Genomic DNA, 14,053 nt, shown 5'->3' with positions numbered 1-14,053 from the left:
CAATCTGAAGAGTTAAAAAAAAAAAAAAAAAAAAAGGGCATTGTAGGTTCCTAGACCCACTGAATGATGTCAGGTATTACCTGCCTTCCCGAAGCTGTGTTAGCAGATAAGGGGGAGAGGCTCTCAGGGCTGCCCACTCCCTTCCATCCTGCTGAGTGACAGGCTGCGAATGATTAAGTGTGGGAAAGAAACAGAGCTAGAGAAGCCAAAGGGAATAACAGACTCCTGGAATCTCCAGGGACAGCAAACAGGTGTCAGTTGGTGCAGCCACTCAGATGGATGGAGAGTGGCTGCTTGGGCCTTGTGTGGAAAGGTGCTGGGATCGAATAGTAATGTCTGCCCTGGGTTGAGCATGGGAAGCACCCATAGGCATGCTACACCCAGCATTTGCAATCCTCAAATGTCATTTCATGGATGTGGAAACCAAGTCTCAGAGAGGGAAAGAGACCCTCCCATGGCCACCCAACTCTGCCAGCACCTGCTGGGTGTAGCTGGATGAAATCTGGGCCCAGGAGTGCTGAGCAGAGGGCAGAGTCCCTTTCTCTTACGCTTCCGGCCAGGGTGTCCCCTCCTAACCCGAGCGGGGAGCTATCCCTCGTGGGGAGGCTGTCCTGAGGCCAAGATGGCTTGTCTTCCTGGCAGGTACAAGCTCGTGGAGCTGCTCTGCTACGTCGTCATGGGCTTCTTCCCCGCCCTGGTCATCCTTTCCATGGTAAGTTGCCCCCACCCGGCGTGGGGCCTCCCGTCTGGCTGGAGGGGACCCACAGTGACTCTGGAGATTGTCAGGTTGAACCTCCTCCTCTGGCAGACGAGGGAACTGAGGCCCGGGGTCAGTGTGACTTGCGGGCTGAGGCAGCAGAACGTGCAGGTCACCCCAGGGCTCGGCTCCCCGGTTCTACGGCACCTCCTCTCTCTGCTTCACCTCCAATGAATTCGTTAGTCCCTCGGGGCTCCAGTTCCCGCCTATTTAGGGATCAAGTAAGAAAAACCCATGGACAGTGCTTAGAATGGTGCCTGGAACAGAGTAAGTACCCGATCGCTAAATTAAACCTATAATAATAACATAGGTGGCCACGGAGGCAGAGCCGAGTCTCAGACTTCTGACACCCCCTCTGATGCTTCCACACCCTAAACTGCTTCTTGGCACGTGAAGGTTGACCTCTTTACCGTGCGTCCTGACCCCTTGTGACGTGCAGGAAGCTTACTTACAGGACCTTACTTCCCCGCCCCAGGCGTCCTTGGAGATGGATGTGACCACCTCCGTTTTATGAACAAGGATGCTCAGGCTCTGAGAGAGAAGGTGACTGGCCCAAGGACATGCAGCCCTCGAGGGGCTGAGCTGGGATGTGGCCCTGTAACCTCCAACCCCGAGTACTGGGCTCTTTGGGCTGCACCACCTCGCCCTGCGAGCGGGAGAGCCTTGCAGGGAGAGGCCTCAGGGCCCCAGCCATGGAAGAGCAGCAGCTTGTGTGGCCGTGGGTGGATCCCCTTTCCTCTCTGAGCCTCAGTTGTCCCTTCTGTCAAATGGGCACGGTCAACTCAGCCTGCTGGTACCTCCCTAGGCCAGGTAACAGTTTCTTACTTTTAAATGATTATTGTTGGCAGATGTTAAAAATTTATGTAGTCGAGAAGCCACTAGATTGTGAACTTTAAAAGGGTGAATTTTATGGTGTGTCAATTATAGCTAATAAAATTATTTCAAAAGAAGAAAGGACGTATGTCCTATAGATCTTGCTGGAGGAATTTGTGTTTAAATAGATATTTCTTTTTTTTCCCAAAAATTAAAATTGACTGTTATCTGTTTGAAATGACCAATAAATAACTTATCCTATAAATTTAAATGACATTACATTATATATATTTGAGGCATTGATCTTTGTCTAAATTAATCTCTTATCTATGAGTAGCGGTTTATTTTAAAGTTGAAAATATTTTGAAGTGAAAAATTTCTGAGTGTGTTAGTATCCATACATAGCTCTTTTTTTTTTTTTTTTTTTAATTTTATGGCTTTACCTTAAGTGTTATGGTTAGGAAGGTCTTCCCTTTCCCAAGTTTATATAAGTATTTACCTATATTTTCTCCTGTTTCTTTTACGGTTTAACTTCTAATTTTAAACTCTGTATTCCCACCGCCGTTTCTTATGTATATGGTGATTCCTCCCCAAATGATTAGGCAGTTATTTATCTACCATATAAAAATGTTCCTTTTATCGTATGTTAGCTTCACATACGTATATGTGGGTCTGTTTCACAAGTTGGCCTATTCTTATACTAGTACCAAACCGTGTTACTTACTGTAGCTTTTGTTGCATCTTAATACTTGGCAGTGAAATCTCTCCCCATTAGTTTTCCTACTCAACATTTTCCCTGTGATTTGTATTTATTTTTACAGATTAACCTTCCCCCCGCCAAGTTTACTTGTTTAAATATGTATGTTTAAGTTATATCTATTAATTATATAATATCCATCAAATTATGTATTACATAATTTAAATACATATATACATATATTGTAAGTGTATATTTAAATACATACTCACTGCAAAAAATAAGTCCTGTCTGAAAATGTATAAAAGAGCTGAAATCCCCCTCTCACCCCCTCCCCAATGTGATGCCCTAGCTGCAACCACCATTAATGGTTCATTGTGTATCTTTTACATTTTTTTTTTTTTTTTTGGCTGCACCACTTGGCTTTTGCGATGTTAGTTCCCTGACCAGGGACTGAACCCGGGCAGTGAAAGCGCCAAGTCCTAACCACTGGACCGTCAGAGAATTCCTCCATTTTTTATTTATAGGCAAGTCTGTGTGGCTATGCGGACATATTGACTTGTTTGTTCTTCTTTTACAAAAATGGGATCACACTGTTAAACAACATGCTTTTCTCACTTGGCATGTTGTCGTGGGCGTGTGTCCATGCCTGTCACATAGTCATCCTGCCTCGTGAGATTGCTGTGAAGGTGGCATTAGATACCTCACGTACGGCCCCTTGTGCTGTGTACAAGGCCTGGCACATAGTAAGCGCTGGGAAGTGTTACTGTAATATGTCCTTAATACTCAGGTATCACCTCTTGAGAACTGGGTGCGTGACTATATATATGTGCAATGAAATACTACCCAGCTGTTCCAAAGACTGGCGTGGATCTCCACGTGGGGATGTAGTCTGATCTCCACAAGACTGTGTCGTGGAACTGATGTCTCAGGACGGCAGGGATGGTGTGAGCCCCCTTTTCTAAAGTGATTAGTTCCCCTGCACATGTACATGTATATGAAGTGCAGACCGAATATCGTGTGTGTCTAGACAATTCTGGAAGGATACCGTCAGGCACCGTTATTGGTGGTAAGCAGTGATACCTGTGGGAAGTGGGCTCAGGGAGAGGGGGCAGTGGGTTCTTCTTACTCCCTGTTCCCTCTGTCCCTCCTGTTCTTCGAGCCCCCATAACCAACAAAAACCCAGGTGTTAATAATGCTCACCTCGGGGGGCTGGGACTGCTGCTTTTTTTCTTGCTGTTCTTCATTTTTCTCTAAAATTTTTCGCCATGAGTATGTATTACTTTAAAAAATTGTGATAAAATATGCATAGAATTTATGATTTTAACCATTTTTAAGTGTACAATTCAGGGGCACGAAGTACATTCACCTTGTTGTGCATCCATCGCCACCATCCGTCCACAGAAGTTCCTCATCTTCCCAAACTGAAACTCTGTCCCCGTTACACACTAACTCCCCTCCCCCATCCTCAGCCCCCAGGAGCCACCCTTCTACTTTTTGACTATGATTTTGACTCCTCCAGGGACCTCACATACATGGAATCCTACAGGATCTGTCCTTTTGTGGCTGGCTTATTGCACTTTGCATAACATCCTTGAGGTTCCTCCATGTCGTATCATCGTGTGTCAGAGTTTCCTTCCTTTTTAAGGCTGCATAATATTCCATTGTATAAAGTAACATGAATAACACTTTGTTTATCCATTCTTCTCTTGATGGACACTTGGGTTACTTCCACCTTTTGGCTACTGTGAATAATGCTGCTGTGAACTTGGATGTACAAGTACCTGTCTGAGTCTCTGCTTTCATTTCTTTTGGGATACACTCAGATATATTGCTTTTTAGAAAAGATAACAAAGCTATAAGATATTCTTTGAGATTTTGATAGAAACGTGTTACCCTGGAGAATGAATCTGGGGAGAACTGATGGCGTCACTGTGTAGAGACGCCCCGCCTAGGACTCTGGGCTGCCTCACCATCCACATATCTTCTCGCCCCTCTGGGTCGGGGGGGGAACGGCTGGGTGATCCTGGTCTTGCTGGCTGCTCATCTGACCTGTGCTCACCCTTGTCCTTGCCGACAGCCCAACACCGAGGGCATCTGGGAGCTGGTGACCGGAGGGGTCTTCTACTGCTTGGGCATGGTGTTCTTCAAGAGTGACGGGAGGATCCCCTTTGCCCACGCCATCTGGCATCTCTTTGTGGCATTTGGTGCTGGTACCCACTACTATGCCATCTGGAGGTACCTGTATCTGCCCAGCACCCTACAGGCCAAGGTGTCCAAATGAGGTGGCTCAGCCTGCACAGGACATTTAGGCTTTTGGAGCAGAGCATCACAGGGGAGTGTTTCTGCGAACTTGAGCCCAGAGCCCAGCGCCCAGGCCCCCCCGTCTTCCCTCCTATGGGTAGAGCTTTTTGATGGGTCCAAGGTTACTTCTGGTGACAGTCAGACCACCCCTTGGGTCCTAGGTGAGAAAGAAAGCATTTAGTCATTTTTACAGAGGAGAAATTAACCCTGTAATGTGTTTCTATTCTAGACAAATGTTTCCTAATACAACCAACGTTAACATAGTCAGAAAAGAGGGCAGACGTGGTCCTGGCCAACTGAGGAATGATGGGCCAATATGAGCTTCCTAAGGTCCTGAGAAATCTATCAGGGAGTCTAGTGGGTTATTTATACCTGGGTGGCCAGGGCCTCCTTCTCTGCTACCAAAGTCCTGGCTGGGGAATTGTCCCCTGCTCAGGGAAAGTCACCCAGCTTGTAGATCAGGGATGGTGAACATCCACGACCGTGGCAGACATCACCAATCAACTGCAGCATGGTGTGGTATCCGGATCCTTCCCGAGACTGCTCTGGGCAGCCACTACCAATCGACTTGGCACTCACGATGCCACCTCTTTGCCTTGCTTGCCCCGTGTGCTCTGCACTGGGGTCATGCCCAGACCAGTTCAGTGTTTCCATGTTGGGGAGCAGGCTTATCCCCTAGAGGGGGCAGTTTGGGGCCGTGGGGGGAGACCGAGTGTACCCAGAGCAGCCCCTGTCGTTCTACTGCACCGTAGCTGGTTCTCAGTGCAGAGGAATGAGTGGTTGCAGATGGGAAAGCTGTCACTTGGCCATTTCTTCTCATGCCGATAAATCCAGAGAAATTATGAGAGCCATTCATTGGGGGTGGGGTGGGGAGGGGGAGGGTCAAGCAGATCCCAGGAACTTGCCTGCTTGCTCCCGACTTAGGGTTTGTGATTCAGATTCTTACTGGGTGCCAATCAGCGGCCCTTGGAGGCTCCTGCGATGAGCCCTAGAGAGAAGCCCTCGGCTAATTTGATAGGGGTCTGGGCAGAGTGGCTGGGATACCCCAACCTCTGAAGCCCCCAGGAGCCCAAAGAAAAGGCTTCCAAGGGCCTATCCTCGGCCCCCTCCCAGGGCTGGGCCAGCGATCTGTACCCGGCACACGGACATTTACTGGGAGGGATCCAGGCCTAGATCCAGGGTCTGATCTGGAATCTCAGACTCTCTGGGTCAAGATCTGTCTCATTCTACAGGCTTCATTCTACGACTCCCAACCAGAGTCAAGTGGGCAAAGACAAGATGCCTTATGCTTAGTTCTCGTCCATTCCAGGGTATTTCAGGACTCCGGCATCTGGAATCCCATATCCAAGCCGGTATTAAATCATCCGACACATTCCTCAGGCAGGCAGGTTCCGAGCTGGGAGATGCCTTGGGGATGTTTTGTCCTCTTGCGTGCGTGTGCGTGTGTGTGTGTGTGTGTGTGTGTGTGTGTGTCTATACTGACACTCCCAGACCCTCTGTTCTGCACACCTGCCCTGTGGAGCCCACCAAGTATCTCCCATCAGTTGGGGTCAGGGTTGGAGTTGCGGGGGAGGGGAAGCTTTGCGGGGGGAAGGGCAGGCTGGAGGGCAAGGCTTGCCCCTGGTTGGGGGCAGGGACACTGTGACCTGGCCTCTGCCTGAGCCCGAGGTTTGGAGGGGTCACGTGGGTTCTGGGATGCTGTTTAGGAAAGCTCCCAAAGCATGGTACCATGGCAGGCCGAGATGACAGTCCCGTCATCAAGGGGTTGATGGGGACCAAAGCCCTGTGACAGGGCCAATGCTGGGTGCTTGGGACACTGACCCGGGGCTCTCTTTACTGGTCCCCCAGCCCCTGCTGAACTCCTCTGATACGTGCGTCTCCTCGTGCTCCTCCTGGGTGTTGGGTCTGACATTTTCCCCTAGACAGCCTGCCCTGTTATCTCCCACACCTTTTGAGGTGCCGGTTCCTCTGATGGGGACTCTGTTTACCCCTCATTCACCCAACTCGCTCCTACACATCCTTCAAAGCCCTACTCGGGCATTAGCACTGAAGAACTTCCGACCTTCCTCTGACCTAGGGGCTCCCCCCTCTGCTTACCAAAACCCCCTGTGCTCACCTGCCCACACTCGGAGCCCTGTCCTTTGTCACCCTGGTACTTGCACCTGCCACCCAACCCAGGAGCTCCTGGAGGGAGGGACCGCGTCTTGCTAGACTTGGGACCAATTGCGGCATCCCCCCCTTTCTGAGGGCTTGGGCCAATTCCTTAACCTCTCTGGGCCTCAGTGTCCTCTGCTGTAAGATGGGTGTGATTAGGCTACACCTTGCAGGGTTGCTTGAAGATTCAGCAAGATAATGACTGTAAAACACTCGGCCTGGTATCCTAATTAGCTCCCTTGGTTGGAAAGCAACCCCTGATAATGATAATGAGGGGACAGAGCCTGTGCTGCCCAAAGGAATGAATCACTAATGGTGGAATTTCTGACTGTGGACAGGCCGGTGAGGACACTGGAGGGTATTCTGGGTATTCTGTGCAGCCTTGACCACACTCCTCCACCCCCATTCCAATTCAGGACCTGCTTCCCGTGAACTGTCTCTCTTCCCCAGCATCATTCTGAGAGTGAATTTCCCAGGATTCCATTTAATCCAAGCCTAGACCCTGGACCTCCTCCAAATATATCACGAACATTGCAGGAAAGGAAAAGATGTTCCTTAGGCCAGTCTCTTCTTAGGTAAGGCCTTGTCCCAGGAGCATTCTAGGCTGTGCCCTGGGCATGTGGAGTGGAGAGGGCACGACACTGGAAATTCAGATGCCCGCCAGCTCCCTCTTCTTTGAAGCTGTCATGTGCCAGGATGACCCAGCATGGCGGCTGTTTTGCCCCAAGGAGCCAGGGGAGCAGTTGGCAGCAGACTGGCCTGTTTGACACTCCGGGCACTTTAGCGAGTGCTCCTGAGTTGGGCACTGCCGGGGCGCGGTGAGGGGTGGGAGCTGATGCGGAGGCTGGAGGTGAAGCGGGTGGGCAGAGGCTCACATTTCCACAGCGCACCTCCCATAGCACCCCGTGCTGGCGGACAGGCCTGCAGTTGACCCCCTGCTTAGTTAGTCCGTTGGCCATCGTCGGGACAAACCAGAGCAGGCACGCTTGCTGGTGGAGGCCTGGTCCCCAGCTGGCAGGGTTTCCCTGAAAGGCCCAGAGCAGAACTTACTCAGGGCTGTCCCTGGGGCCACCAGCCCCTCAGGCCAGGGAGGGATTTAAACCAGAGCTGCCTTTCTGTCTTGATTGGAAATTGAACGTATGGTGGGAACAGGGCTGAGCATTCTTCCTTCCATCAGCCTCGGGCTCAGGCTGGGGAAGAATCCTAGGAAAGCACTGGCGGGGAGGGGGACAGAGATGGGACTTACAGGTGGGCCTGGATCTGAAGCTCTACGTGCTCCACACAGTGCGGTGATTTAGAAGGTGGCAGTCCTGGGCTTCAGCTCACCCAGCTCTTTTCCATACCTGTCTGCCAAAGCTGAAGTGCTCTGAATGTTTTCCTGCAGCTCTGCCTGAGCCCCGGCATTGGGGCCCAGGCCTCCATGGCGAACACGGGGAGGGGCTGCTCAGGCAGCCCACAGACCCCGCCCTGGCTTCAGGCACCACGGGTGCTCAGAGGGGCAGGTGGAGCTCAGAGGCTGGGAGATGGGTCTAGTGACCTGGTCAGAAAGGCACCTGTCAAATTTGCTGCCACGTACTGTGTAATCAGATGCTGAGACGTGGGCTCTGGGAATAGTATCGTGGTGTCTGTGGGGTCCGGAAGGTGCCTGTGGAAACCCCAGCAGCCACTTCCACATGTGCACACCTGCTCAGGTGTACTCACAGGTGCGGGGGAAGGAGCAGGAAGCTGAGGGAGGCGGGGCGTACCTGCAGGGCGCTCCTCCCGGGGACCGGTCTCTGTGCCAGTGGCTTTAGAGGTGCTCTCTCCACTGACGGACATGCGCCCTCACTCCCACCCCGTGAGGCGAGGATTACTGGCTGGTCTTACAAAGCAGGAAACCAAAGCACAGGGAAGTTTGGCGACTTTCCCAAGGGCACCCAGCTTTGAACCGGCAGAGTGAAGCTTTGAAGCCAGGACTCTCTAACCCCCAACCGTCATGTCCCTTGACCAGATCTCCTGCTTCCAAGGAAACCCACTACCCCCAAGTCTTTCCTCCAGGGAGGAAAGCCACACTCAAAATTTTTAACAATAGTTAAAAACAAACAAAAAACCCCACACCCTGGCCTGCAGCCAATTTCCATGGTGTAAATACCAACCTCCCTTCCCCCACAATGGCCAGTTTCACCCTACCAGAGTGACATTCCTGAAGATGCATTGGGAAGAAATGCGTACAATCCAGGCCCAGCACACCACTGCCCCCTGCTTCCCAGTGGTGCCCCTCTCGGAGGCTGGCCAGGGATGCAGCTCTGGAGGATCCTGGGGTCAGGCCTGTCACCGAGACACACAGAAATTTTGTCTCAGGAATCTGGAGCCAGTCCAGCCCTACACTGGCCTGCGTGCAAGGCCCCCGGCCAGTCCTCATTCTTTCTGTGCCTCAGTTTCCTCATCTGTAAAATGGAGCTTGCGATCGGTGTATGGAACCCCTCTGTCCTGTTCACTGCAGGGCCAAGGAAGGCCACGTCTTTGCTGGAAGAAGTCAGAGCAGCTGTTCTCAGCCCTAGGGTCTGGCCAGAAAACCACCCAGGGCGATGCTAAACTGCAGGTCCCAGATCCCCACCCCCTCCCCGGAATGCTGAGCCAGCGGGTCATGGTGGAAGGGTAGTTGGAACTCTGGAGTCTGAACTTCCAGCAAACTCCCGGGTGGTTTGGACACTGGTTCCAGAAGCCCTGCTCTGGAGCTCATCTTCTCTGAGGCCGGGCCCTGCTTGTTAGTGGTGAGGTTCTCCAGGGGACAGAACTCATGTCCAGGGGCTGGGGACCTAACCACTGCTCTTGCTTTTTGCTGTCTCTTTTTCATGTGGTTTCACATTAACCCCCCCAGCAGCCTGCGTTTATACACAAGGCCATTCCTTAAATTGGGCCCTGTCACTGATTTTTCCTAAGCTCAGTCCCAAGTCCTGTGTGATTTCTGTGGTCTTTACCGTCACTCTGAGAGGTAGGTATGAGCCCATTTTACTGATTTGGAGACTGTGGCTCAGAGAGGTTAAGTAACTTGTGAAGGGAAAGTAAAAATAAAGCATCCCGAATGGACAGAGAAATATGAGACATCGTCAACAGCAACGCTGTCCGGTATGGTAGCTGTTAAATGCAGGTGGCTCTTTAAATTTAAGGCAATTAAAATGAAATAAAACAAAGAATTCAGTGCCTCAGTCACACTACCCGCATCATAAGTACTCAATAGCCCCACGGGGCCAGTGGCTACCTTTTTGGACAGCCTAGCCATAGATCATTTCCATCATGGCAGAAAGTTCTATTGGATGGTGCTGGTAGATCAGTGGTTCTCAAACTGTTTGGTCTTGGAACCCCTTTGAACTCTTAAAAACCATTGAGGACACCAGAGAACTTTTGTTTATGGGCTCTATCTGTGAACATTCATCATACGGGATGAGAAATTAAACCTGACAGTGTTCTAAAATGCCTATTAATTCATAAACTCATTACACATTAACATAAGTAACATTTTTCTATTAAAGATAACGGTATTGTTTCCAAACACAAGAAGATTTAGGGGGAAGAGTGGCATCATTTTATGTTTTTGCAAATCTCTTGAATGTCTGGCTTAACGGAGGGCACCGGAGTCTCCCGTCTGCTTTTGCATTTGGCTTCTGACATCACCCGTCCTGTAGCCTCTGGAGAGCTTTGCATGAAAGCATGAGCGGGAAAGCAGCAAATAATGTCGGATCATGATGAAAACAGGTTGACTTTGGGGACCCCTGGAAGGGTCTTGGGGGGCCCGTGGGCCCAGACTAAACGTTGTTAAGAACCAGGGCTGGATCCAGAGTTGTCCCCTTTGTTTACGTCTGGAGACGCTCTGTCAGCGGTAGTTATCATAGACCGATGCTATCTAATTTTCGCCCATTTTAGCTGAACCTGGAGACGTGGGCAGGACAGAGAGGCAGGAGGGGTGAGAGCAGTGGTCTGGGGTACCCTCTCGATGTTGAGGGCAGGCCCCGTGGCCATCGATTGTTGGCAATGCCCAGTGCCCAGCAGAGCGCCCAGCACTTAGTAGGTGCTCAGACACATGTTTGGAAGGAACGGGCGACTTTGAGCTTGGTCTGGCTTGGTGTCCGCCTCCTCCTCCTCTCTGAGGCTGGGAAGACTTGGCGAGGGAGCCTCCTGTGAGTCTTGGTCCCTTTACATCTGGGGCCGGAAGAGGCAAGTTCACTACCAGGGTCTGCGGGGACACTGACCGCCCAGGCCTTTACTCTTGGTGTCTCTGCACATCGGAAGATACCTCGGAGCGCTCCCGGGAGGCTCTCGGGCTAGTTTTTCCAACTCAAGTTTGTAGCGAGCTTTGCCTCTGCCCTGAGTGGGTCTGCAGCCCCCAGGGTGAAGGAGACGGGACCCCGGTGAAACAGACAAGGTCTTCACATGTCAGGGTGGCCTTGAGGAGGGACCCTGAGACTCATTTGCGGGAGTGTGTATCCAAGTGACTTGGAAGGGGGTTGTTTCCTTAAAGATGTTTTCATTATAAAAATAGATGCTTACTGGACTTCCCTGGTGGTGGTTAAGAATCCGCCTGCCAATGCAGGGGGCACGGGTTTGATCCCTGGTCCGGGAAGATCCCACATGCTGCGGAGCAACTAAGCCCGTGCACCACAACTACTGAGCCTGCGCTCTAGAGCCCGTGAGCCACAACTACTGAGCCCACGTGCCACAACTACTGAAGCCCATGCGCCTAGAGCCCGTGCTCCACAACAAAGAGAAGCCACTGAAATGAGAAGCCTGCAACGAAGAGTAGCCCCTGCTTGCTGCTACTAGAGAAAGCCCGCGCACAGCAACGAAGACCCAATGCAGCCAAAAATAAATAAATACATTAAAACTAAAGTATCAATAAAAGCTTTGGAAAAAATATATGCTTACTATAAAAATTTCAGAAAATGCTAGACTGGTAGAAAATATTTGGCAGTGTCCGCCTCAGGTAACCAACCACTCCTCACCTTTTTCTTTCTGTTCTCTTCACTCAATGTGTACTTTTAAACTTTGGTGTTTTCTTCTCTTGCTATAGACACCTTTACACCCTACCTTTTTTTTAACTTTCTGAGTATTTTTTCTTATTATTTCAAGCCCTTTATAAACATTATTTTAAAAGTCTACATTGAGCGGGTGTACCACAATTTCTTTAATCATGTTTTTAATTCAGGTGATAAACATAGCTCTGTGATGAGGATCTTTCGACATAAAGTTTTCCCTCATATTGAGCATGTTTTCTTTAGGCCACACGAAGACGATAGGTGAAATTTGCTTCCTGCTCTCAGGCTGCCCAATCCTGGCCGCCACCTTCCTGCTGTCATTGGGCTGATGATTTCCTACAATTGGCCACTGTCCCTGTCCCCCAGGGAGTCTGGGCATCCAGGAACCTCCTGCCTGGGTGCTGCCAGAGAGCTGGATTATCTGGGAGGTTAGGAAAAGTCAACGCTGGCGTGAGGTGTGAGGTGTGGAGGAGGGAGGGGGCGTGTGTCTGTCCTACAGGTGGTCTGGTTGGTGGCACCAGAGGGAGACGCATGCGGGTTGTGGGGGGGATGCTGCGGGATGCAGACGCCACCCTGTTTGACACTGTCAACCGCTGGTGGGAGGTGAGACGTCATTGAGGGCACCGGTGTGCTTTACACGCGTGCGGTGTCCTGGAGACCGAACGTTAGGTATTCAGGAACTTGGAAAGTCCTTAAACCATGGCTAGTGTGAGACTGGCCAGGGTGGGAATATTTACACCGTGGAAATCGGCAAAGGCTGCACATCAGAGCTTGACGTTTTTGGAAGCTGGTTTACCAGCGGGCTGCAGCCTTCACCCCATGTACGCTTTTCTGTGTTCCGTCCCCTCTTCATAATTAACAGGTCAGATACACACAGTTACCAACATGTGCTCATTCTCATCCGTGTTCTCGTATATTTCTCCCCGTAAAACCTGGCAAGATGAAATTACTGTTTGCATATTACACGGGGAGACTGAGACTGCTCAGAGAGGTTAAGTGATTTGCCCAGGGCGGTCCAGCGGGGCAGGGCCTGGGATCCAGGTCGTGGTCCTTGGGTGTTGAATCTTCCTCCTCCCATGGTGCTGGGCTGTTTTGCTCCCGAGGGCTGAGCTCTGGGGCAGCAGGTGAAGGCATCCTCTTAATGTCCTTCTGGGGCCTCGTTGCCACCAGGTTTCAAGAGGAATCTGCCTACTTCTGTGCAGGTGTAGATCCTGCTGCTTGTGAAGGCCTTTCTTGAGGGGGAAACAGGAGCTCTGATTGTCTTTCCTACTGACTTTTATATACCTATCATGTCTAGAGTGTTGAGATTGGCATTTGTGGCATGACTTTTAAAAACTGTCCTGCTGGTATTGGACCCTTTCTGTGGTTGTGAGATTGCCGTTTTTGTATTAACAAGATATTTGATAAACATTTGTATTAAGAAGAATAATCCTGCTGGTGAATGTGATTGTCTCCAGTGGAGTAGAAAGAACTTAAATAAATAAAAATTCAAGATGCCTCACGCTTGCCCAGTTGTCTTCTTAAAAATAACATTAGTCGAATCTTTTTATAAAAGCAGCCACTGTTCATGTAGAAAACTTGGAATATTTAGAAAAGTATAAAGTAAAAACCCTGTATTAGCTGTCTATTGCTGTATAACAAATTATCCTAAAATACAGTCTTAAAAGAACAAATCATCATCAATGTCTCTCATGGCTTCTGTCAGTCAGGAATTCAGAATCTGTGCTTCAGCTGGAGCGGAGAGTCATCTGAAGGTGTATCCGCTCACGTGGTGGTTGATGCCGGGAGCCAACTATAGCCCTCACTGGGGAGGTTGGCCAAACACCCTGCTTTAAAACGTAGATTTTACTATTATTCAGGTATGGTGAGGCCAAAAGATCAGGAGATGACTGCCACTGAAAAGATAGTTTGTTACTCACAGATTCCCAAGAGAAGGGGGCCTGTGATACCAGGCAGGGCCACACAGGGAAGCACCAGGGTGGGTCAGGAGGCAGAGGGAGGGGGGAAAATGTGGGCCAGAGCCTTTATTGTGGTTTTCCTGGGAAGGAATGGGAGAGGCAGTATAAGTAGTCTTGGTATTGGCTAGTTTGAATCATTTCAGTGGGCTCTGGGGCGTAGTGGCTGTCCCCAGTCGTGTGGTACTTTTACTGGGGTGATGAGGACAGGGCATACTAGCCTAGGGTATAAAAGTCCAATAGAGAAGGTGGGGAGGTGTGGTCTCCAGGTGGGTTGATTTGCATATGAAAGGTGTGCTCACAGGTGAATTGCTTACTAGCTCTAGGGATGGTTTACCATCTCCACTCTGCAAGGGGCAGT

General features: G+C 50.4%; 1 protein-coding gene across 6 annotated transcripts in view; it reads left to right on the top strand.

Annotated features, from left to right (window-relative positions):
* Nucleotides 1–14,053, top strand: part of MMD2 (monocyte to macrophage differentiation associated 2) — a 68,350-nt gene that overhangs the window by 44,135 nt on the left and 10,162 nt on the right. For 3 of the 6 annotated variants that reach the window (XM_028167570.2, XM_057528404.1, XM_057528405.1), the window contains 2 exons: nt 643–712; nt 4,348–5,413. In XM_028167570.2, coding sequence (XP_028023371.2) covers nt 643–712; nt 4,348–4,551 — 274 coding nt within the window. In that variant the 3' untranslated portion in view covers nt 4,552–5,413. Of the gene's footprint in view, nt 1–642; nt 713–1,067; nt 1,955–4,347; nt 5,414–14,053 lie in introns of those variants that run through there. The other 3 variants (XM_028167574.2, XM_028167572.2, XM_028167573.2) reach the window with 3 other exon arrangements.

Source organism: Balaenoptera acutorostrata, chromosome 15 (genome assembly GCF_949987535.1).
Source record: "Balaenoptera acutorostrata chromosome 15, mBalAcu1.1, whole genome shotgun sequence".
Taxonomy (NCBI): Eukaryota; Metazoa; Chordata; class Mammalia; order Artiodactyla; family Balaenopteridae; genus Balaenoptera; species Balaenoptera acutorostrata.
The sequence above is the reverse complement of the archived record's forward strand: the minus strand, read 5'-3'. Positions and strand labels throughout refer to the sequence as shown.